Genomic DNA, 23,654 nt, shown 5'->3' with positions numbered 1-23,654 from the left:
CTTATTAACCCCTAATCTGCCGACTGGACCTGAGCGCTACTATAATAAAGTTATTAACCCCTAATCCGCCTCACTAACCCTATAATAAATAGTATTAACCCCTAATCTGCCCTCCCTAACATCGCCGACACCTAACTTCAATTATTAACCCCTAATCTGCCGACTGGAGCTCACCGCTATTCTAATAAATGTATTAACCCCCTAAAGCTAAGTCTAACCCTAACACTAACACCCCCCTAAATTAAATATAATTTACATCTAACGAAATTAATTATCTCTTATTAAATAAATTATTCCTATTTAAAGCTAAATACTTACCTGTAAAATAAATCCTAATATAGCTACAATATAAATTATAATTATATTATAGCTATTTTAGGATTAATATTTATTTGACAGGCAACTTTGTAATTATTTTAACCAGGTACAATAGCTATTAAATAGTTAAGAACTATTTAATAGCTACCTAGTTAAAATAATTACAAAATTACCTGTAAAATAAATCCTAACCTAAGTTACAATTAAACCTAACACTATACTATCATTAAATTAATTAAATACAATACCTACAATTACCTACAATTAAACCTAACACTACACTATCAATAAATAAATTAAATACAATTCCTACAAATAACTACAATGAAATAAACTAACTAAAGTACAAAAAATAAAAAAGAACTAAGTTACAAAAAATAAAAAAATATTTACAAACATAAGAAAAATATTACAACAATTTTGAGCTCGCATTCTATTGGCTGTTCCGATCAGCCAATAGAATGCGAGCTCAATCTGATTGGCTGATTGGATCAGCCAATCGGATTGTACTTGATTCTGATTGGCTGATTCCATCAGCCAATCAGAATATTCCTACCTTAATTCCGATTGGCTGATAGAATCCTATCAGCCAATCAGAATTCGAGGGACGCCATCTTGGATGACGTCCCTTAAAGGAACCGTCATTTGGCTAGTAGGCGTCAGGAGAAGAGGATGTTCCGCGTCGGAGGTCTGCAAGATGGATCCGGAAGAAAAGATTGAAGATGCCGTTGATAGAAGACTTCATCCGGATCATGGACCTCTTCAGCTCCCGCTTGGATGAAGACTTCATCCGGATCATGGACCTCTTCAGCTCCCGCTTGGATGAAGACTTCAGCCGGATCATGGACCTCTTCAGCCCCCCGCTTGGGCTTGGATCAGGACATCGGAGGAGCTCTTCAGGACGGATCGGTGAACCTGGTATGGTGAAGATAAGGTAGGAAGATCTTAAGGGGCTTAGTGTTAGGTTTATTTAAGGGGGGTTTGGGTTAGATTAGGGGTATGTGGGTGGTGGGTTGTAATGTTTGGGGGGGGGTATTGTATGTTTTTTTTTTTTCAGGCAAAAGAGCTGAACTTCTTGGGGCATGCCCCGCAAAGGGCCCTGTTCAGGGCTGGTAAGGTAAAAGAGCTTTGAACTTTAGTAATTTAGAATAGGTAGGGCATTTTTTATTTTGGGGGTCTTTGTTGTTTTATTCGGGGGCTTAGAGTAGGTGTAATTAGTTTAAAATTGTTGTAATATTTTTCTTATGTTTGTAAATATTTTTTTATTTTTTGTAACTTAGTTCTTTTTTATTTTTTGTACTTTAGTTAGTTTATTTAATTGTAGTTATTTGTAGGAATTGTATTTAATTTATTTATTGATAGTGTAGTGTTAGGTTTAATTGTAGGTAATTGTAGGTATTTTATTTAATTAATTTAATGATAGTATAGTGTTAGGTTTAATTGTAATTTAGGTTAGGCTTTATTTTACAGGTAATTTTGTAATTATTTTAACTAGGTAACTATTAAATAGTTCTTAACTATTTAATAGCTATTGTACCAGGTTAAAATAAATACAAAGTTACCTGTAAAATAAATATTAATCCTAAAATAGCTATAATATAATTATAATTTATATTGTAGCTATATTAGGATTTATTTTACAGGTAAGTATTTAGCTTTAAATAGGAATAATTTATTTAATAGGATAATTAATTTCGTTAGATGTAAATTATATTTAACTTAGGGGGGTGTTAGTGTTAGGGTTAGACTTAGCTTTAGGGGTTAATACATTTATTAGAATAGCGGTGAACTCCAGTCGGCAGATTAGGGGTTAATAAGTGTAGGCAGGTGGAGGCGACGTTGAGGGGGGCAGATTAGGGGTTAATAAATATAATATAGGGGTCGGCGGTGTTAGGGGCAGCAGATTAGGGGTACATAAGGATAACGTAGGTGGTGGCGCTTTGCGGTCGGCAGATTAGGGGTTAATAAGTGTAGGTAGGTGGAGGCGACGTTGTGGGGGGCAGGTTAGGGGTTAATAAATATAATACAGGGGTCGGCGGTGTTAGGGGCAGCAGATTAGGGGTACATAAGGATAACGTAGGTGGCGGTCGGCAGATTAGGGGTTAAAAAATTTTATTCGAGTGTTGGCGATGTGGGGGGACCTCGGTTTAGGGGTACATAGGTAGTTTATGGGTGTTAGTGTACTTTAGAGTACAGTAGTTAAGAGCTTTATAAACCGGCGTTAGCCCAGAAAGCTCTTAACTACTGACTTTTTTCCTGCGGCTGGAGTTTTGTCGTTAGATATCTAACGCTCACTTCAGACACGAATCTAAATACCGGAGTTAGAAAGATCCCATTAAAAAGATAGGATACGCAATTTACGTAAGGGGATCTGCGGTATGGAAAAGTCGCGGCTGAAAAGTGAGCGTTAGACCCTATTTTGAGTGACTCCAAATACCGGCGGTAGCCTAAAACCAGCGTTAGGAGCCTCTAACGCTGGTTTTCACGGCTAACGCCAAACTCCAAATCTAGGCCTATGTGTTTAACACTCAGTTATATGTAAGTAATAGAACAATAATCAAATGGCCTTACACATTAGAGCATTTAATTTTTACACCTTTATGTACCTTCACAATTGTGGCCTTCCAATTCTTTTAGGTTGTGGAAGTGCAGACTGCAGAATTAACGCTGCTATATTGCACACTTTAGTGACTCATTTATAGCTCTCCCTAATTGGCCTAAACAGAGAGGGTAACCTAGGTTACAACATGGCCGTCCCATCCTTTTACAGTTTTTGACATTAACATACATGACATTCATTAATAGCTTGCAAACAACAACTACAAACAACAAAATAAATTTGTCTAATGTTATATATTCTATTACTTGGACTTCAGCACGTCAGTCAGTGCCTAAATGGAAGGACAATATAAACATAAACATGTAGTTATTTCCTGGACTTTTTAATTTGTTTATCCCTCACTGACATGATCTGTTATTGGCCAGGAAACTGTGGGTTTATTTGTTGTGTGTGACCTTTAATTCCTCTTCTGATATGGGTTTGATCCCCAAGTTTAATCCATATATTTCTTTTGTTTAAGTGTGAAATTGGTTTGATACCTTGAGATTGTATAGGACTATATGATTAGTCTTTTTACATTATCAAATAAAAAAGATAACATTTAAGAAACAAGAACAATTAAGTCTGTATATATAAGGTTCCCACACACACTGATGTGGAAAAAGTATAGTACTGCCTTAGACGGTAAATTAAAAAAAAAAAAAGCATAAAATTTAATTTGTGAACAAAAATAGAGTGATGTAGAGATTCATATAATAGCTAAATTAAAAAGTGATATAAAACACTTTGATTTTCGGTACTCTAGAAACCGATTTATAACCATCTACCTCAGCAGAGAAGGTAAGATAAAAGGCAGGCTTTAAAACCTAGAGACTACATGGTGCCACCCAATACTTTGTAGAAACTAAAACACTATACTTATTTCTTAAGTAGTTAAACAACTAATACATATGTAAAATCCATCCATATATTACTATATATTCTAAGGCTAATCTACACTTTGTTTACATCATCATTTCTATATGAAGTTTTCAGCACTTATAATCCCCAAAGCAGAACATGCCGTGATCTGAGATGTCATCGCAGAAAATGCAGCACATATGCAGGAACTGTTAGCACTTTAATTTTGCAGCGCTACTCCACACCAAGGCCGTTCTCTTCACATTGTGCTCTGGCTGATCTGTAGATATTTTACTTAAAGGGACAGTCAACACCAGATTTTTTGTTGTTTAAAAAGAAAGATAATCCCTTTATTACCCATTCCCCAGTTTTGCATAACTAACACAGTTATAATAATACACGTTTTACCTCTGTAATTATCTTTTATCTAAGCTTCTGCTGACTGCCCCCTTATTTCAGTTCTTTTGACAGACATGCAGTTTAGCCAATCAGTGCTCAGTCCTAGGTCACTTTACGTGCCTGAGCTCAATGTTATCTATATGAAACATGTGAACTAATGCCCTCTAGTGGTCAAAATGTATTCAGATTAGAGGCAGTCTTCAAGGTCTAATAAATTAGCATATGAACCTCCTAGTTTTAGCTTTCAACTAAGAATACCAAGAGAACAAAGCAAAATTGGTGATAAAAGTAAATTGGGAAGTTGTTTAAAATTGCATGCCCTATTTAAAACATGAAAGTTTTTTTTGGACTTGACTGTCCCTTTAACACAGTGCAGCCAGAGAGAAGTGCTGTTTGAAGAGAACAGTCAAATATGGAGCAGCGCATTGATGACTGTCTAAAGGTTTTTTTCAACCCCCCAATCCTTTCCCAGTCTGCAAAGATGTGACTCCTAAACGTAAGACGTTCTTGTGAGCAATACCCCTATGATGTTAGACCAAGAGCAAAGCAAAAAAATTATTCAAGAGACATTTTAAAAGCTTTAAAAATGTATTTATTTTTCTCTGCAGCTAATTTGCAATGCAATTTTAAACTGCTGCAATATATTCAAAAACTTTAAACGTCTTTATTCTCAGTTAATAATCACATGGCAATTGAACTGGTGCTTTAGTGTAACTGCCTAATTTAAACATTTAATTTCATAATTATCTGCAGAAAACCATTCCACTACAAAAAATCATTGCAGAAAGTGAAAAAAAATTGTGTACTGTCCCTTTAAGAGACGATAAAAAACAAAGAAACTGTTCTGCAAGGATATTTGTTTTAAATATAGTCAAGAAAAGGCTATCGATACCCCACAAGACAGTTTTCAAGTATGTTTGAATTAATACTTTTGTGATCAAACTGACAAAAATTTAAATAACGATGTATATGTGTAAATATGCCCCTCTACACCTCAAAACTCTTTTACTGAGGTGCCTACCTGCCCTTCAGAAAAACGGTCATCTGAACAGAGGAAAAGATGCCGGTTTGAAGCTGCTTCGCCTCTGACAGAAAAAAGCGTACCGGAAGAGAAGGCTAGGAAAATGGAGCCGCATCCTGTGACGCTTTTTCAAAGCGTTACTGAGGAGAAAACACAATACGCGATGTAAATCTTTAAAAAACACACATTTGTTTCTCAAATAAAGTTTCTGAATTATGCCAACAAATAAAATAAACCCCTGCAAAACCGGAGTTAAATTATCGTCTGTCACTATGCATAGTGCCTGCCTCTGTAATAACCCTGTCTTCAGGATGTTTGTCCCTTTATGTGTGCAGGAATAATAAAAAACATGTTTATCCTTTATTATTAATCATGTAGTGCCAGCCTCCTATACACCCCAGAAGACATTAGGCACTTACCTGCATTTTAGACTATCTGACAGGGAGATAGTCTTCACAGTATGGTAGGATGCCACTCCTTACAGGGACCTGTAGAAACAAGAAAGAACAGAGTAAACCTACTCTGGCTTTCTATCAGGGCAGCAAAATGTTAGGAAAACGCAGTGAAGTCCACTCCACAAGTTCCCAACTGCTCTAAAGCCACCATTGCCCTACTGAAGAGACTGACATGGAGCACAGCTATACCCAATGTTTAAGGGAAAGATTAGAGCAAATATACTCTGGCTTTCAAAATAATAAAATCTTGATTGAAGTGAAAATCACCAGACACTAAAACTTCACCTCCTCCTTGCACCAAGGGCAAAGAGAATGACTGAGAGTTATGGGTAGGGAGGTGATACGTAACAGCTTTTGCTGTGGTGCTCTTTGCCTCCTCCTGCAGGCCAGGAGTGGTATTCCCAACAGTAAATTGATGAACCCGTGGACTCACCATATCTTGGCGAGTCCACGGGTGACCACACAAAATATTGACACTTTGAGCCCAATTTGGACATTTCCACTTAGGGGTGTACTCACTTTTGTTGCCAACGGTTTAGACATTAATGGCTGTGTGTTGAGTTATTTTGAGGGAACAGCAAATTCACACTGGTATAAAGGCTGTACACTAACTACTTGACATTGTAGCAAAGTGTCATTTCTTATATATACTTCTTTATATATATATATATATATATATATATATATATATATATATATATATATATATATATATATATATATACAGCCCCCAGGTTACAAACAAGAAAGGTTCTGTAGGTTTGTTCTTAAGTTGAATTTGTATGTAAGTTGGAACAGGTACTTTTTTTAGGTGAAACTCTAGCCAAACATTTTTTAGTTTTGGATAGCATAGGGAAAAGTTTGTTTTGCTATTTGTGCCCCTGTTCAGAAAAATTTAACATCACTTTCTGTCCTTGTGACAATTGGATTTTGAGTTATCCTGGAAAGAAGGATTGGCGATAAAGCTCTATTTTCTCCGTTTGTAAGTACGAGTTGTACTTAAGCCGGATGTCTGTAACCCGGGAACTGCCTGTATTTTTTATTTATTATCAAAATACCATTTTTTATATATATATATATATATATATATATATATATATATATATATATATATATATATATATATATATACACACACACACATATACACACACATACATACAGATGTGTAGAAGAATATCTATAAATACAACATATCCTGCTATGTGCAGAACATTGTAATGTGAAATATTTACAGTAAATACACACTTAAACACTTCATAAAAATGAATATTGCATAAATATGCTTTTACATGTTTTCATCTACTTGACTGCAAGACTACACACATACATATATACACACACACACACACACACATGAATATTTGTTATTTGATAGTGTAAGTGTACTTTTAAATGTATTTTTGATGTGTTTTGTGATACTTTTTTTGTGAAACAGTTAACCAGAGCTCTGAGTTTGCGCTAACCTGACGCGCGTTAACTTACAGATTTGATACAGATACACACTACATGCTTCAGCACTTGACAGTCCCATACCACTTTGTGGCTGGGCTGTTGTGTCTCCTAGACCAGGGCAGGTCTTGTAAGTAACTTAGTTAATTGTGAACACATTAAAAGTGGAGAACATTTTACAATGCATTCTTATGACACACTTACTTTGAAGAGGGTCACAGTGATTTCAACATTTTCAGGAACAGGCCACACCACGACCCCACGATAAGGATTTTTAATTCCGGGCTGCCAACTATGAGCCTATAGAAGAAATACAGAAATAAGATTAGAAAGGTAATGATGTACTTATGAAAAGCAATGACTTTAGAACTATGCAATCAAAACAAACTAAATATGAAATGAGTAAACAGCAGCATTTAAGGAATATAACAAAAAAAAATAACACTAGAGCGACATTCTTAGGCTCTAAATTTGTAATTGGAATGAACCAATTCTTTCAGCTAAATTACAGAATCTGCATATTATTTTCAGGCTAAGCTTTGCATGCCCCATTAACGGAACACTAAAGTTAAAATTAAACTTTTACGATTCAGATAGAGTGCACATTTTTAAAAAACATTCCAATGAACTTGCATTATCTAAATGTGCAAAATCGTTTTCTAAGCACACTTTCTGAGGCACCAGCTCCCACTCAGCACATGCAATAATTCACAGAACATATATGTATATGCATTTTGTGATTGGCTAATGGCTGTCATGTGATGCAATGGGAAGGAAAATCAAATTTAATTGTGTCAGAAAAAAAAATCAACTACTCATTTCAAATTCAAACTAAGTGTTTTTGCATTGTCTTTGTATAACGGATTTATTGATTATGATTTTCTACTGTGGTGTTCCTTTAAGGGCTTGAAAGGGCTGTCACTCTGAAAAGTACAATTCAGCAGAGATTGGCTTACTTTGTACTGTCATACAAGGTATTTTTCCATTAAGAGAGATATAACATTACACTCAGTTATACAATCTGATAGGGAGATTCCTTTGAGGCTGGTTTTTATATCACATGCCAAAAAAAGAAAAAACAACTTTCAGAACAGATGAAAGATCAATAAAGGCTTAGAACAGGTTTTAGTATATGTCATTTGTGTTTGTCCCAGAATAAGCAAGGATATTTAGGTATAAACTTAAGTTAAAATATTTAGGGGTTGATCACAATCCTTCAGAAAAATGTATCAAATGATTTATCCATAGACTGTAATTGCAATTTTCTGTTAAAAATCATTAGATAAAAACTTTTCTAGAGGATTATGATCAACCCCATTTTACCCAATGTAACGCAATGGATGAACATGCCACTGTGTAATGTAGATTTTAGTTTCTATTGCAAGCTGAATAGCCTAATAACAGAGGCCAATGACGGAAAAAGCTCAAAACTTTGAGTACAAAAAATATACCAGCATAAAGAAGTTGTTTCACTGCCAACATCACAAAAAGATCTAAACATAATTCCCAAATGGACCATTTAGCAGTGCAGAGGTAATTTTTTGCCTTTGCTCATGAGATATCATAGAACTTAGTTTAGTTAAACTAAATAGGAAAATAACATGACTCTGCTTGCACATGCCAGATGCATTCTCCCTAGCAAGTCCTGTGACAAGCATCCTGACTGGCTGCTTAAAGTCTATTTACAGTGGAGTGTGAATACTTAGGAAATTTAAGGTAAAATATCTTTCTTTTTTACATAGAGATGTTCAGGTGATATTTTCTAGTCAGCTTTTTACAGCTATGCTGAATCACTCTTAAGTGCTTCAACATTTGTGTATCATGTCTTTTTAAGCTATCCAAAGCACACATTATCCAAATATTAGCTAATTTTAGCTTAACATTGGATACAATTTTAGCCACATGGTCAGTACAATAATCAGATAATCATTAAGAACTAGATTATAGAGTGGAGCGCTATTTATCATGAACTGTGCTTGAAGTAAAGTAAAAAATTTTCACTTGAGAGCTAACCCAATGCGCACAAAAATCTGAAGTTAGAATATCCCAATCGCATTAACCTATTTCCCCATAGAAGTCAATGGAGCAAGAAAAGTGTGTGTGTGGGGGGGGGGGGGAATTAACACCCTTCTCTTTGCAAACCCGATCACATTTTCTCAAGTGTGCTAACCCAACATGGGTTAGAACATAGCAGAATATGTTCTATTTATTCATAAATACACACACACACACATATATATATATATATATATATATATATATATATATAGATAGATAGATAGATAGATAGATATAAATAAATAAATATAGGAGTATCAATTTATAAATACTTAGAATATATTCCCCTATGTGAAGAACATTACAGTAAATACACAGTATAACACTTAATTAAAAACGAATATTGCATAAATATGCTTTAACATGTTTTCATTTACTTGTTAAAAGGCTCCAATGCACATATATTTATATATGCCTATATATGTATACATATGTATTTATATGTGTATTTATGTCTGTAAATACCTAAACACATATAAAACATAATTTATGTAAGAACTTACCTGATAAATTAATTTCTTTCATAATGGCAAGAGTCCATGAGCTAGTGACGTATGGGATATACATTCCTACCAGGAGGGGGCAAAGTTTCCCAAACCTCAAAATGCCTATAAATACACCTCCCACCACACATATACTTTAGTTTAACATATAGCCAAGTAGTGAGGTGTAAAAACAGAATTTATGTTTACCTGATAAATTACTTTCTCCAACGGTGTGTCCGGTCCACGGCGTCATCCTTACTTGTGGGATATTCTCTTCCCCAACAGGAAATGGCAAAGAGCCCAGCAAAGCTGGTCACATGATCCCTCCTAGGCTCCGCCTACCCCAGTCATTCGACCGACGTTAAGGAGGAATATTTGCATAGGAGAAACCATATGTTACCGTGGTGACTGTAGTTAAAGAAAATAAATTATCAGACCTGATTAAAAAAACCAGGGCGGGCCGTGGACCGGACACACCGTTGGAGAAAGTAATTTATCAGGTAAACATAAATTCTGTTTTCTCCAACATAGGTGTGTCCGGTCCACGGCGTCATCCTTACTTGTGGGAACCAATACCAAAGCTTTAGGACACGGATGAAGGGAGGGAGCAAATCAGGTCACCTAAATGGAAGGCACCACGGCTTGCAAAACCTTTCTCCCAAAAATAGCCTCAGAAGAAGCAAAAGTATCAAATTTGTAAAATTTAGAAAAAGTGTGCAGTGAAGACCAAGTCGCTGCCTTACATATCTGATCAACAGAAGCCTCGTTCTTGAAGGCCCATGTGGAAGCCACAGCCCTAGTGGAGTGAGCTGTGATTCTTTCAGGAGGCTGCCGTCCGGCAGTCTCATAAGCCAATCGGATAATGCTTTTAATCCAGAAGGAGAGAGAGGTAGAAGTTGCTTTTTGACCTCTCCGTTTACCAGAATAAACAACAAACAAAGACAAAGTTTGTCTGAAATCCTTAGTAGCTGCTAAGTAAAATTTGAGAGCACGAACTACATCCAAGTTGTGCAACAAACGTTCCTTCTTTGAAACTGGATTAGGACACAAAGAAGGCACAACTATCTCCTGGTTAATGTTTTTGTTAGAAACAACTTTTGGAAGAAAACCAGGTTTAGTACGCAAAACCACCTTATCTGCATGGAACTCCAGATAAGGAGAAGAACACTGCAGAGCAGATAATTCTGAAACTCTTCTAGCAGAAGAAATTGCAACCAAAAACAAAACTTTCCAAGATAATAACTTAATATCAACGGAATGTAAGGGTTCAAACGGAACCCCCTGAAGAACTGAAAGAACTAGGTTGAGACTCCAAGGAGGAGTCAAAATTTTGTAAACAGGCTTGATTCTAACCAGAGCCTGAACAAAGGCTAGAACATCTGGCACAGCTGCCAGCTTTTTGTGAAGTAACACAGACAAGGCAGAAATCTGTCCCATCAAGGAACTTGCAGATAATCCTTTTTCCAATCCTTCTCGAAGGAAGGATAGACTCTTAGGAATCTTAACCTTGTCCCAAGGGAATCCTGCAGATTCACACCAACAGATATACCAAATTATGTGGTAATTTTTCTGGTTACAGGCTTTCAGGCCTGAACAAGAGTATTAATAACAGAATCTGAGAACCCTCGCTTTGATAAGATCAAGCGTTCAATCTCCAAGCAGTCAGCTGGAGTGGGTCGAACGGACCTAGAACAAGAAGGTCTCGTCTCAAAGGTAGCTTCCATGGTGGAGCCGATGACATATTCACCAGATCTGCATACCAAGTCCTGCGTGGCCACGCAGGAGCTATCAAAATCACTGACGCCCTCTCCTGATTGATCCTGGCTACCAGCCTGGGGATGAGAGGAAACGGCGGGAACACATAAGCTAGTTTGAAGGTCCAAGGTGCTACTAGTGCATCCACTAGAGCCGCCTTGGGATCCCTGGATCTGTACCCGTAGTAAGGAACTCTGAAGTTCTGACGAGAGGCCATCAGATCCATGTCTGGAATGCCCCACGGTTGAGTGACTTGGGCAAAGATTTCCGGATGGAGTTCCCACTCCCCCGGATGCAATGTCTGACGACTCAGAAAATCCGCTTCCCAATTTTCCACTCCTGGGATGTGGATAGCAGACAGGTGGCAGGAGTGAGACTCCGCCAATAGAATGATTTTGGTCACTTCTTCCATCGCTAGGGAACTCCTTGTTCCCCCCTGATGGTTGATGTATGAACTTGGCCCTCGCTAGCTGAGGCCAAGCTTTGAGAGCATTGAATATCGCTCTCAGTTCCAGAATATTTATCGGTAGAAGAGATTCTACCCGAGACCAAAGACCCTGAGCTTTCAGGGATCCCCAGACCGCGCCCCAGCCCATCAGACTGGCGTCGGTCGTGACAATGACCCACTCTGGTCTGCGGAAGGCCATCCCTTGTGACAGGTTGTCCAGGGACAGCCACCAACGGAATGAGTCTCTGGTCCTCTGATTTACTTGTATCTTCGGAGACAAGTCTGAATAGTCCCCATTCCACTGACTGAGCATGAACAGTTGTAATGGTCTTAGATGAATGCGCACAAAAGGAACTATGTCCATTGCCGCTACCATCAAACCTATCACTTCCATGCACTGCGCTATGGAAGGAAGAGGAACGGAATGAAGTATCCGACAAGAGTCTAGAAGTTTTGTTTTTCTGGCTTCTGTCAGAAAAATCCTCATTTCTAAGGAGTCTATTATAGTTCCCAAGAAGGGAACCCTCGTTGACGGAGATAGAGAACTCTTTTCCACGTTCACTTTCCATCCGTGAGATCTGAGAAAGGCCAGGACAATGTCCGTGTGAGCCTTTACTTGAGGAAGGGACGACGCTCGAATCAGAATGTCGTCCAAGTAAGGTACTACAGCAATGCCCCTTGGTCTTAGCACCGCCAGAAGGGACCCTAGTACCTATGAGAAAATCCTAGGAGCAGTGGCTAATCCGAAAGAAAACGCCACGAACTGGAAATGCTTGTCCAGGAATGCAAACCTTAGGAACCGATGATGTTCCTTGTGGATAGGAATATGTAGATACGCATCCTTGAAATCCACCTTGGTCATGAATTGACCTTCCTGGATGGAAGGAAGAAGTGTTCGAATGGTTTCCATCTTGAACGATGGAACCTTGAGAAACTTGTTCAAGATCTTGAGATCTAAGATTGGTCTGAACGTTCCCTCTTTTTTGGGAACTATGAACAGATTGGAGTAGAACCCCATCCCTTGTTCTCCTAATGGAACAGGATGAATCACTCCCATTTTTAGCAGGTCTTCTACCCAATGTAAGAATGCCTGTCTTCTTATGTGGTCTGAAGACAACTGAGACCTGTGGAACCTCCCCCTTGGAGGAAGCCCCTTGAACTCCAGAGAATAACCTTGGGAGACTATTTCTAGCGCCCAAGGATCCAGAACATCTCTTGCCCCAGCCTGAGCGAAGAGAGAGAGTCTGCCCCCCACCAGATCCGGTCCCGGATCGGGGGCCCGCATTTCATGCTGTCTTGGTAGCAGTGGCAGGTTTCCTGGCCTGCTTTCCTTTGTTCCAGCCTTGCATAGGTCTCCAGGCTGGATTGGCTTGAGAAGTATTACCTTCCTGCTTAGAGGACGTAGCCCTTGGGGCTGATCCGTTTCTGCGAAAGGGACGAAACTTAGGTTTATTTTTGGTCTTGAAAAGACCTATCCTGAGGAAGGGCGTGGCCCTTGCCCCCAGTGATATCAGAGATAATCTCTTTCAAGTCAGGGCCAAAGAGTGTTTTCCCCTTGAAAGGAATGTCAAGCAATTTGTTCTTGGAAGACGCATCCGCTGCCCAAGATTTTAACCAAAGCGCTCTGCGCCACAATAGCAAACCCAGAATTTTTTCGCCGCTAACCTAGCCAATTGCAAGGTGGCGTCTAGGGTGAAAGAATTAGCCAATTTAAGAGCACGAATTCTGTCCATAATCTCCTCATAAGAAGAAGAATTACTAATAATCGCCTTTCCTAGCTCATCAAACTAGAAACACGCGGCTGCAGTGACAGGGACAATGCATGCAATTGGTTGTAGAAGGGAACCTTGCTGAACAAACATCTTTAGCAGACCTTCTAATTTTTTATCCATAGGATCTTGGAAAGCACAACTATCTTCTATGGGTATAGTGGCGCGCTTGTGTAGAGTAGAAACCGCCCCCTCGACCTTGGGGACTGTCTGCCATCAGTCCTTTCTGGGGTCGACTATAGGAAAACAATTTTATAAATATGGGGGGAGGTACTAAAGGTATACCGGGCCTGTCCCATTCTTTACTAACAATGTACGCCACCCGCTTGGATATAGGAAAAGCTTCGGGGGGCCCCGGGGCCTCTAAGAACTTTTCCATTTTACATAGTGGTTCTGGAATGACCAGATAATCACAATCATCCAAATTGGATAACACCTCCTTAAGCAGAGCGCGGAGATGTTCCAACTTAAATTTAAAATTAATCACATCAGGTTCAGCTTGTTGAGAAATGTTTCCTGAATCTGAAATTTCTCCCTCAGACAAAACCTCCCTGGCCCCCTCAGACTGGTGTAGGGGCCCTTCAGAAACCATATCATCAGCGTTCTCATGCTCTACAGAATGTTCTAAAACAGAGCAGTCGCGCTTTCGCTGATAAGTGGGCATATTGGCTAAAATGTTTTTGATAGAATTATCCATTACAGCCGTTAAATGTTGCATAGTAAGGAGTATTGGCGCACTAGATGTACTAGGGGCCTCCTGTATGGGCAAGACTGGTGTAGACGAAGTAGGGGATGATGCAGTACCATGCTTACTCCCCTCACTTGAGGAATCATCTTGGGCATCATTTTTACTAAAAAATTTTATGACATAAAATACATATAGTTAAAGAACAGTCAGAACACAATCTATCTGGTAGTTCAGACATGTTAAACAGGCATAAACTTGATAACAAAGCACAAAAAACGTTTTAAAATAAAACCGTTACTGTCACTTTAAATTTTAAACTAAACACACTTTATTACTGCAATTGCGAAAAAGTATGAAGGAATTGTTCAAAATTCACCAAAATTTCACCACAGTGTCTTAAAGCCTTAAAAGTATTGCACACCAAATTTGGAAGCTTTAACCCTTAAAATAACGGAACCGGAGCCGTTTTTATATTTAACCCCTTTACAGTCCCTGGAATCTGCTTTGCTGAGACCCAACCAAGCCCAAAGGGGAATACGATACCAAATGATGCCTTCAGAAAGACTTTTCTATGTATCAGAGCTCCACACACATGCAGCTGCATGCCATGCTGTCCTCAAAAACAAGTGCGCCATACCGGCGCGAAAATGAGGCTCTGACTATGATTAGGGAAAGCCCCTAAAGAATAAGGTGTCAAAAACAGTGCCTGCCGATATAATCATATCAAAATACCCAGAATAAATGATTCCTCAAGGCTAAATATGTGTTAATAATGAATCGATTTAGCCCAGAAAAAGTCTACAGTCTTAATAAGCCCTTGTGAAGCCCTTATTTACTATCTTAATAAAAATGGCTTACCGGATCCCATAGGGAAAATGACAGCTTCCAGCATTACATCGTCTTGTTAGAATGTGTCATACCTCAAGCAGTAAGAGACTGCACACTGTTCCCCCAACTGAAGTTAATTGCTCTCAACAGTCCTGTGTGGAACAGCCATGGATTTTAGTTACGGTGCTAAAATCATTTTCCTCATACAAACAGAAATCTTCATCTCTTTTCTGTTTCTGAGTAAATAGTACATACCAGCACTATTTTAAAATAACAAACTCTTGATTGAATAATAAAAACTACAGTTAAACACTAAAAAACTCTAAGCCATCTCCGTGGAGATGTTGCCTGTACAACGGCAAAGAGAATGACTGGGGTAGGCGGAGCCTAGGAGGGATCATGTGACCAGCTTTGCTGGGCTCTTTGCCATTTCCTGTTGGGGAAGAGAATATCCCACAAGTAAGGATGACGCCGTGGACCGGACACACCTATGTTGGAGAAAAGGAGTAAAAAAAGCATACAAAAAAAAAAAAAAAAAAAAAAAGGGGACCTGGAAAATAATATTGTGCTTTTATACAAAAAAATATAACTACTAAAAGCAGGGTGGGCTTCATGGACTCTTGCCATTATGAAATTAATTTATCAGGTAAATTCTTACATTAATTATGTTTTCTTTCATGTAAATGGCAAGAGTCCATGAGCTAGTAACGTATGGGATAAAATACCCAAGATGTGGAAGTCCACAGAAGAGTCACTAGAAAGGGAGGGATAAAATAAAAACGGCTATTTCCGCTGAGAAATAAAATCCACAAAATAAGTTCTTATAAGCAGAAGAATCAAACTGAGACAGCGGCCTGAAGAACCTTTCTACCAAAGACTGCTTCAGAAGAAGCAAATACATCAAAATGGTAAAATTTAGTAAATGTATGCAAAGACCACCAAGTTGCTGCTTTGCAAATCTAATCAACTGAAGCTTCTTTATTAAAAGCCCACAAAGTGGTGACTGATCTAGTAGAATGAGCTGTAATTCTCTGAGGCAGAGACTGTCCCGCCTCCAAAATAAGCCTTGTGAATGAAAAGCTTTAACCAAGATGCCAAAGAAATGGCAGAGGCTTTCTGACCTTTCCTAGAACCAGAAAACAGAACAAATAGACTAGAAGTCTTCCTGAAATCCTTAGTAGCCTCCACATAGTATTTCAAAGCTCTTACCACATCCAAAGAATGTAACGATTTCTCAAGAGAATTCTAAGGATTGGGACACAAAGAATAAGTCCGTAAAACTGTTTTATCCTGATGAAAATTCAGAAAAGGAGATTCACAAGAGAGCAGACAATTCAGAAACTCTTCTAGCAGAAGAGATAGCTAAATGGAACAACACTTTCCAAGAAAGTAGTTTAATATCCAAAGAATGCATAGGCTCAAAAAGGAGGAGCCTGCAAAGCCTTCAAAACCAAAGGAGGAGAAATAGACTTAATAACAGGCTTGATACGGACCAAAGCCTGAACAAAACAGTGAATATCAGGTTTAGCAATCTTTCTATAAAATAAAACAGAAAGAGCAGAGATTTGTCCCTTCAAAGTACTTGCAGACAAACCTTTATCCAAACCATCCTGAAGAAACTGTAAAATTCTAGGAATTCTAAAAGAATGCCAAGAGAATTTATGAGAACACCATGAAATATAGGTTTTCCAAACCCAATAATAAATCTTCCTAAAAACAGACTTACAAGCCTGCAACATAGTATTAATCATTGAGTCAGAGAAACCTCTATGACTAAGCACTAAACGTTCAATTTCCATACCTTCAAATTTAGAGATTTGAGATCCTGATGGAAAAACGGCCCTTGAGACAGAAGGTCTGGCCTTAATGGAAGTGGCCAAGGTTGGCCACTGGACATACGAACAAGATCCGCATACCAAAACCTGTGAGGCCATGATGGTGCTATCAAAAACATGCAATTGTTCCATTATGATCTTGGAGATCACCCTTGGAAGAAGAACTAGAGGCGGAAAAATATAAGCAAGTTGGTAAGACCAAAGGGACTGCTAACGCATCCACCATCTCCGCCTGAGGATCCTTGGACCTGGAAAGGTATCTGGGAAGTTTCCCGTTTAGATGGGAAGCCATAAGATCTATTTCTTGCAAACCCCACATCTGTAGAATCTGTAAAAACACATCTGGATGGAGAGACCACTCCCCCGGATACAAAGTCTGATGGCTGAGATAATCCGCTTACCAATTGTCTACACCTGGGATATGAATTGTAGAAATTAGACAAGAGTTGGATTCCACCCAAGAAAGTATCGATGATACTTCTTTAATTGCTAAAGGACTGCAAGTCCCTCCCTGATGATTAACATATGCCACACAGTTGTGATATTGTCTGTCTGAAAGCGAATGAAAAGTTCTCTCTTTAATAGAGGCCAAGCCTGAAGAGCTCTAAAGATAGCATGGAGTTCTAAAATATTGATTGGTAACCTTGCCTCTTGAGGTTTCCAAACCACTTGTGCTGTCAGAGACCCCCGGACAGCTCCCCAACCTGCGACACTTGCCTCTGTTAAGATCACAGTCCAGGAAAGATGAACAAAAGAGGCCCCTTTAATAATCTGATGATGTCCAACCACCAGGACAGAGAGAGTTCAATGTTGGGATTTAAGTATGTCAATTGTGATATCCGAGTATAATCCCTGCACCGTTGATTCAGCATACAAAGCTGAAGAGGTCATATATGAAAACAAGCAAAGGGGATTGTGTCCGATGCTGCAGTCATAAGACCTAAAACATCCATACACATAGCCACTTATGGGAATCATCGAGACTGAAGGTTTCGACAGGCTGAAACCAATTTCATTTATCTCTTGTCTGTTAAAGACAGAGTCATGGACACTGAATCTATTTGGAAACCTAAAAAGGTGATCCTTGTCTGAGGAATCAAGAAACTCTTTGGTAAATTGATCCTCCAACCATGACTTTGAAGAAACAACATTAGTTGATTTGTGTGAGATTCTGCTAAATGAAAAGATTGAGCTAGTACCAAGATATTGTCCAAATAAGGAAAAACCGCAATACCCTGCTCTCTGATTACAGATAGAAGGGCACCGAGAACCTTCGAAAAGATTCTTGGAGCTGTTGCTAGGCCAAATGGAAGAGCGACAAATTGGTAATGCTTGTCTAGAAAAGAGAATCTCAGAAACCGATAGTGATCTGGATGAATTGGAAAATTAAGATAAGCGCCCCATAAGTCTATTGCGGACATGTAATGACTTTGCTGAACAAAAGGCAGAATAGTCCTTATAGTCACCATCTTGAAAGTTGGGATCCTTATAAAACTATTCAAAAACTTCAGAACCAGAACTGGTCTGAATGAATTTTCTTTCTTTGGGAGAATGAATAGATTTAAATAAAATCCCAGACCATTTTCCTGAAGCGGAACTGGTATAAATCACCCCTGAAAGCTCCAGATCTGAAACACACTTTAGAAAAGCCTGAGCTTTCACAGGATTTGTTGGAACATGAAAGAGAAAGAATCTTCTCACAGGAGGTCTTATTCTTAAACCTATGCAATATCCTCGAGAGACAATGCTCCGAATCCACTGATTCTGAACGGAATCTGTCCAAATAACTTCACTCTACCCCCCACCAGTTGAACTGGATTGAGGGCCACACCTTCATGCAGTCTTGGGGGCTGGCTTTGGCTTTTTATAAGGCTTGGATTTATTCCAACTTGAAGATGGCTTCCAATTGGAAGCCGAGTCCTTAGGGGAAGGAGTGGTTTTCTGTTCTCTATTCTGACGAAAGGAACAAAACCGATTAGAAGCTTTAAATTTACCCTTAGACTTCTTATCTTGGGGCAAAAAAACTCCCCCCCAGTGATAGTAGAAATAATAGGATCCAACTGAGAACCAAATAAACTATTACCCTGGAAAGAAAGAGATGGTAATCTAGATTAAGATACCATATCAGCATTCCATGATTTAAGCCATGAAGCTCTTCTTGCTAGAATAGCTAAAGAGATAGATTTAACATCAATCTTGATGATATCAAAAATAGCATCACAGATAAAATGATTAGCATGTTAAAGCAAACGAACAATGCTAGAAAAATCAGAATCTGTTTCCTAAATTGCTAGGCTATCCAACCAAAAAGTTGATGCAGCCGCAATATCAGCCATAGAAATGGCAGGCCAGAGAATATAGCCAGAATGTAAATAAGCTTTCCTTAGATAAGATTCAATCTTCCTATCTAAATGATCCTTAAAAGAAGTACTATCTTCCATAGGAATAGTAGTACGCTTGGCAAGAGTAGAAATAGCCCCATCAACCTTAGGGACTTTTTCCCAAAACTCCAAAATTAGCCACTGGTAAAGGATATAACTTCTTAAACCTAGAAGAAGGATTAAAAGAAGCACCAGGTTTAGACAATTCTTTAGTAATCACATCAGAAACTGCATCTGGAACAGGAAAAACCTCAGGAGTAAATCACAGGAGGTTTAAAAACAGAATATAAACGCTTACTGGATTTGTTATCAAGAGAATCCGACTCCTCAATACCCAAAGTAACTAATACTTCTTTCAACAAAGTCCGAATATATTCAATCTTAAAAATATAAGAAGATTTATCGTATTGCATTAGCAAAATAATTTTTCATATTAACAGGGATATCATGTACATTAGATGTTGAGGGAATAACAGATGCTGTACTAGTACTAATAGAAACATTATCTGCATGCAAAAGCTTATCATGACAACTGTTACATAATATAGCCAGAGATATAATCTCAGCTATCTTACAACAGATACACTTAGCTTTGGTAGAACTGTGTTCAGACAACATGGTTCCTACAGTAGCTTCTGAGACAGGATCAGACTGCATCTTGAAAAATGTAAAAGAAAAAATAACATTTAAACAAAATATTCAATTTCCTCATATAGCAGTTTCAGGAATGGGAAAAAATGCGTATGCTAAATAAGCAGAAAAGCAAGCAGCACAGCCCTCCAGAATTTAAAAAGAGCAGAGAGCATAAAGGAAGTGGGGTAATAAAATAAAAAAAATATATGGCGCCAAGTATGACGCATAGTAAAATATTTTTTGAGCCAATCAACAACTGGAAATGATGCAACTCGCGTCATAACAAGCACAACTTCGCGCCAAACAACCTAACGTCAATAAAGACGCAGGAAATGACGAAACGTGCAACACCATAGACACAAAAAAAATTACGTAAAAAATAACGCAATAAATAACAGCATTTTGCCCCCTCGAGAGCCTAGATTTGCCCGCAAAATTAAAGGAAAAACAAGTCGATTTGGAAGAGAAATAAATTTATCAGGTAAGCATAAATTATGTTTTCTCTTGTTAAGTGTGTTCAGTCCACGGGTCATCCATTACTTATGGGATACCCATACCAAAGCTAAGTACACGGATGAAGGGAGGGACAAGGCAGGAACATTAAACAGAAGGAACCACTGCCTGTAGAACCTTTCTCCCAAAACCAGCCTCCGAAGAAGCGAGTGTCAAATTTGTAAAATTTGGAAAAAGTATGAAGTGAAGACCAAGTTGCAGCCTTGCAAATCTGTTCAACAGAGGCCTCATTCTTAAAGGCCCAGGTGGAAGCCACAGCTCTAGTGGAATGAGCTGTAATTCTTTCAGGAGGCTGCTGTCCAGCAGTCTCATAGGCTGAACGTATTATGCTACGAAGCCAAAAAGAGAGAGAGGTAGCCGAAGCCTTTTGACCTCTCCTCTGTCCAGAGTAAACGACAAACAGAGAAGAAGTTTGTCTAAAATCTTTAGTTGCCTGTAAGTAGAACTTCAGAGCACGGACCACGTCCAGATTATGCAAAAGACGTTCCTTCTTTGAAGAAGGATTAGGACATAATGATGGAACAACAATCTCTTGATTGATATTCCTGTTAGAAACAACCTTAGGTAAAAACCCAGGTTTAGTACGCAGTACTACCTTGTCTGAATGAAAGATCAGATAAGGAGAATCACAATGTAAGGCAGATAACTCAGAGACTCTTCGAGCCGAGGAAATAGCCATCAAAAACAAAACTTTCCAAGATAAAAGCTTAATATCAACGGAATGAAGGGGTTCAAACGGAACACCCTGAAGAACTTTAAGAACCAAGTTTAAGCTCCACGGAGGAGCAACAGCTTTAAACACAGGTTTAATTCTAGCCAAAGCCTGACAAAAGGCCTGGACGTCTGGATGCTCTGCCAGACGTTTGTGTAAAAGAATAGACAGAGCTGAAATCTGTCCCTTTAGCGAACTAGCGGATAAACCCTTTTCTAAACCCTCTTGTAGAAAAGCTAATATCCTAGGAATCCTAACCTTACTCCATGAGTAACTCTTGGATTCGCACCAATATAAATATTTACGCCATATCTTATGGTAAATTTTTCTTGTCACAGGTTTCCGAGCCTGTATTAATGTATCAATAACCGAATCCCGAAAACCCACGCTTTGATAGAATCAAGCGTTCAATTTCCAGGCAGTCAGCCTCAGAGAAATTAGGTTTGGATGGTTGAAAGGACCCTGAATTAGAAGGTCCTGCCTCAGAGGAAGAGACCATGGTGGACAGGACGACATGTCCACTAGGTCTGCATACCAGGTCCTGCGTGGCCACGCAGGCGCTATCAGAATTACCGATGCCCTCTCCTGTTTGATCCTGGCAATCAGCCGAGGTAGCAACGGAAATGGTGGAAACACATAAGCTATGTTGAAAACCCAAGGGGCTGCTAATGCATCTACCAGCACCGCTCCCGGGTCCCTGGACCTGGATCCGTAACAAGGAAGCTTCGCGTTCTGGCGAGATGCCATGAGATCCAGATCCGGTTTGCCCCAACGACGAATCAGTTGAGCAAATACCTCCGGGTGAAGTTCCCACTCTCCCGGATGAAAAGTCTGGCGACTTAGGAAATCCGCCTCCCAGTTCTCTACGCCTGGGATGTGAATCGCTGACAGGTGGCAAGAGTGAGACTCTGCCCAGCGAATTATCTTCGAGACTTCCAACATCGCTAGGGAACTCCTGGTTCCCCCTTGATGATTGATGTAAGCCACAGTCGTGATATTGTCCGACTGATATCTGATGAACCTCAGCTTTGCTAACTGAGGCCAAGCCAGAAGAGCATTGAATATTGCTCTTAATTCTAGAATGTTTATTGGGAGGAGTTTCTCCTCCTGAGTCCACGATCCCTGAGCCTTCAGGGAATTCCAGACTGCTCCCCAGCCTAGAAGGCTGACATCCGTTGTTACAATCGTCCAATCTGGCCTGCGAAAGGTCATTCCTTTGGACAGATGAACCGGTGACAACCACCAGAGAAGCGAATCTCTGGTCTCCTGGTCCAGATTTAGCAAAGGGGACAGATCTGAGTAATCCCCGTTCCATTGACTGAGCATGCATAGTTGCAGCGGTCTGAGATGCAGGCGCGCAAATGGCCCTATGTCCATTGCCGCTACCATTAAGCCGATTACCTCCATGCACTGAGCTACCGATGGGCTTGGAATGGAATGAAGGACACGGCAAGCATTGAGAATCTTTGATAACCTGGACTCCGTCAGGTAAATCTTCATCTCTACAGAATCTATAAGAGTCCCTAGAAAAGGAACCCGTGTGAGTGGTAACAGAGAACTCTTTTCCACGTTCACTTTCCACCCATGCGACCTCAGAAATGCTAGAACTATCTCTGTATGAGACTTTGCATTCTGAAAATTTGACGCTTGTATCAGAATGTCGTCTAGGTACGGAGCCACCGCTATGCCTCGTGGTCTTAGTACCACCAGAAGTGAGCCCAGAACCTTCGTAAAAATTCTCGGGGCCGTGGCTACAAACTGGTAATGCCTGTCTAGAAAGGCAAACCTTAGGTACCGATAATGATCTTTGTGAATCGGTATATGAAGGTAAGCATCCTTTAAGTCCACCGTGGTCATATATTGACCCTCTTGGATCATGGGTAGGATGGTTCGAATGGTTTCCATCTTGAACGATGGTACCCTTAGGAATTTGTTTAAGATCTTTAAGTCCAAGATTGGTCTGAAGGTTCCCTCTTTTTTGGGAACCACAAATAGATTTGAGTAAAATCCTTGTCCCTGTTCCGATCGCGGAACTGAGTGGATCACCCCCATGATTAAGAGGTCTTGTACACATTGTAGAAATGCCTCTCTCTTTACTAGGTTTGTCGATAACCTCGAAAGATGGAACCTCCCTTGTGGAGGAGAGGATTTGAAATCCAGAAGGTATCCCTGAGATATAATCTTTAACGTCCAGGGATCCTGCACATCTCTTGCCCAAGCCTGGGCAAAGAGAGAAAGTCTGCCCCCCACTAAATCCGTCTCTGGATAGGGGGCCCTGACTTCATGCTGTCTTATGGGCGGGAGTAGGCTTTCTGGCCTGCTTACCCTTGTTCCATGACTGGTTGCCTTTCCAACCTTGTCTGTAACGAGCAGTAGTTCCTTCCTGTTTTGGAGCGGAGGAAGTCGATGCTGCTCCTGCCTTGAAGTTACGAAAGGCACGAAAA

General features: G+C 39.5%; 1 protein-coding gene across 5 annotated transcripts in view; it reads right to left on the bottom strand.

Moving 5' to 3' along the window:
• EHBP1 (EH domain binding protein 1) overlaps positions 1-23,654 on the bottom strand; it is a 1,033,533-nt gene that overhangs the window by 817,967 nt on the left and 191,912 nt on the right. For all 5 annotated transcript variants that reach the window (XM_053712059.1, XM_053712060.1, XM_053712061.1 and 2 more), the window contains exon 4: positions 7,310-7,405. In XM_053712059.1, the coding sequence (XP_053568034.1) occupies positions 7,310-7,405 (96 nt within the window). The remainder of the gene's footprint in view (positions 1-7,309; positions 7,406-23,654) is intronic.

Source organism: Bombina bombina, chromosome 4 (genome assembly GCF_027579735.1).
Source record: "Bombina bombina isolate aBomBom1 chromosome 4, aBomBom1.pri, whole genome shotgun sequence".
Taxonomy (NCBI): Eukaryota; Metazoa; Chordata; class Amphibia; order Anura; family Bombinatoridae; genus Bombina; species Bombina bombina.
The sequence above is the reverse complement of the archived record's forward strand: the minus strand, read 5'-3'. Positions and strand labels throughout refer to the sequence as shown.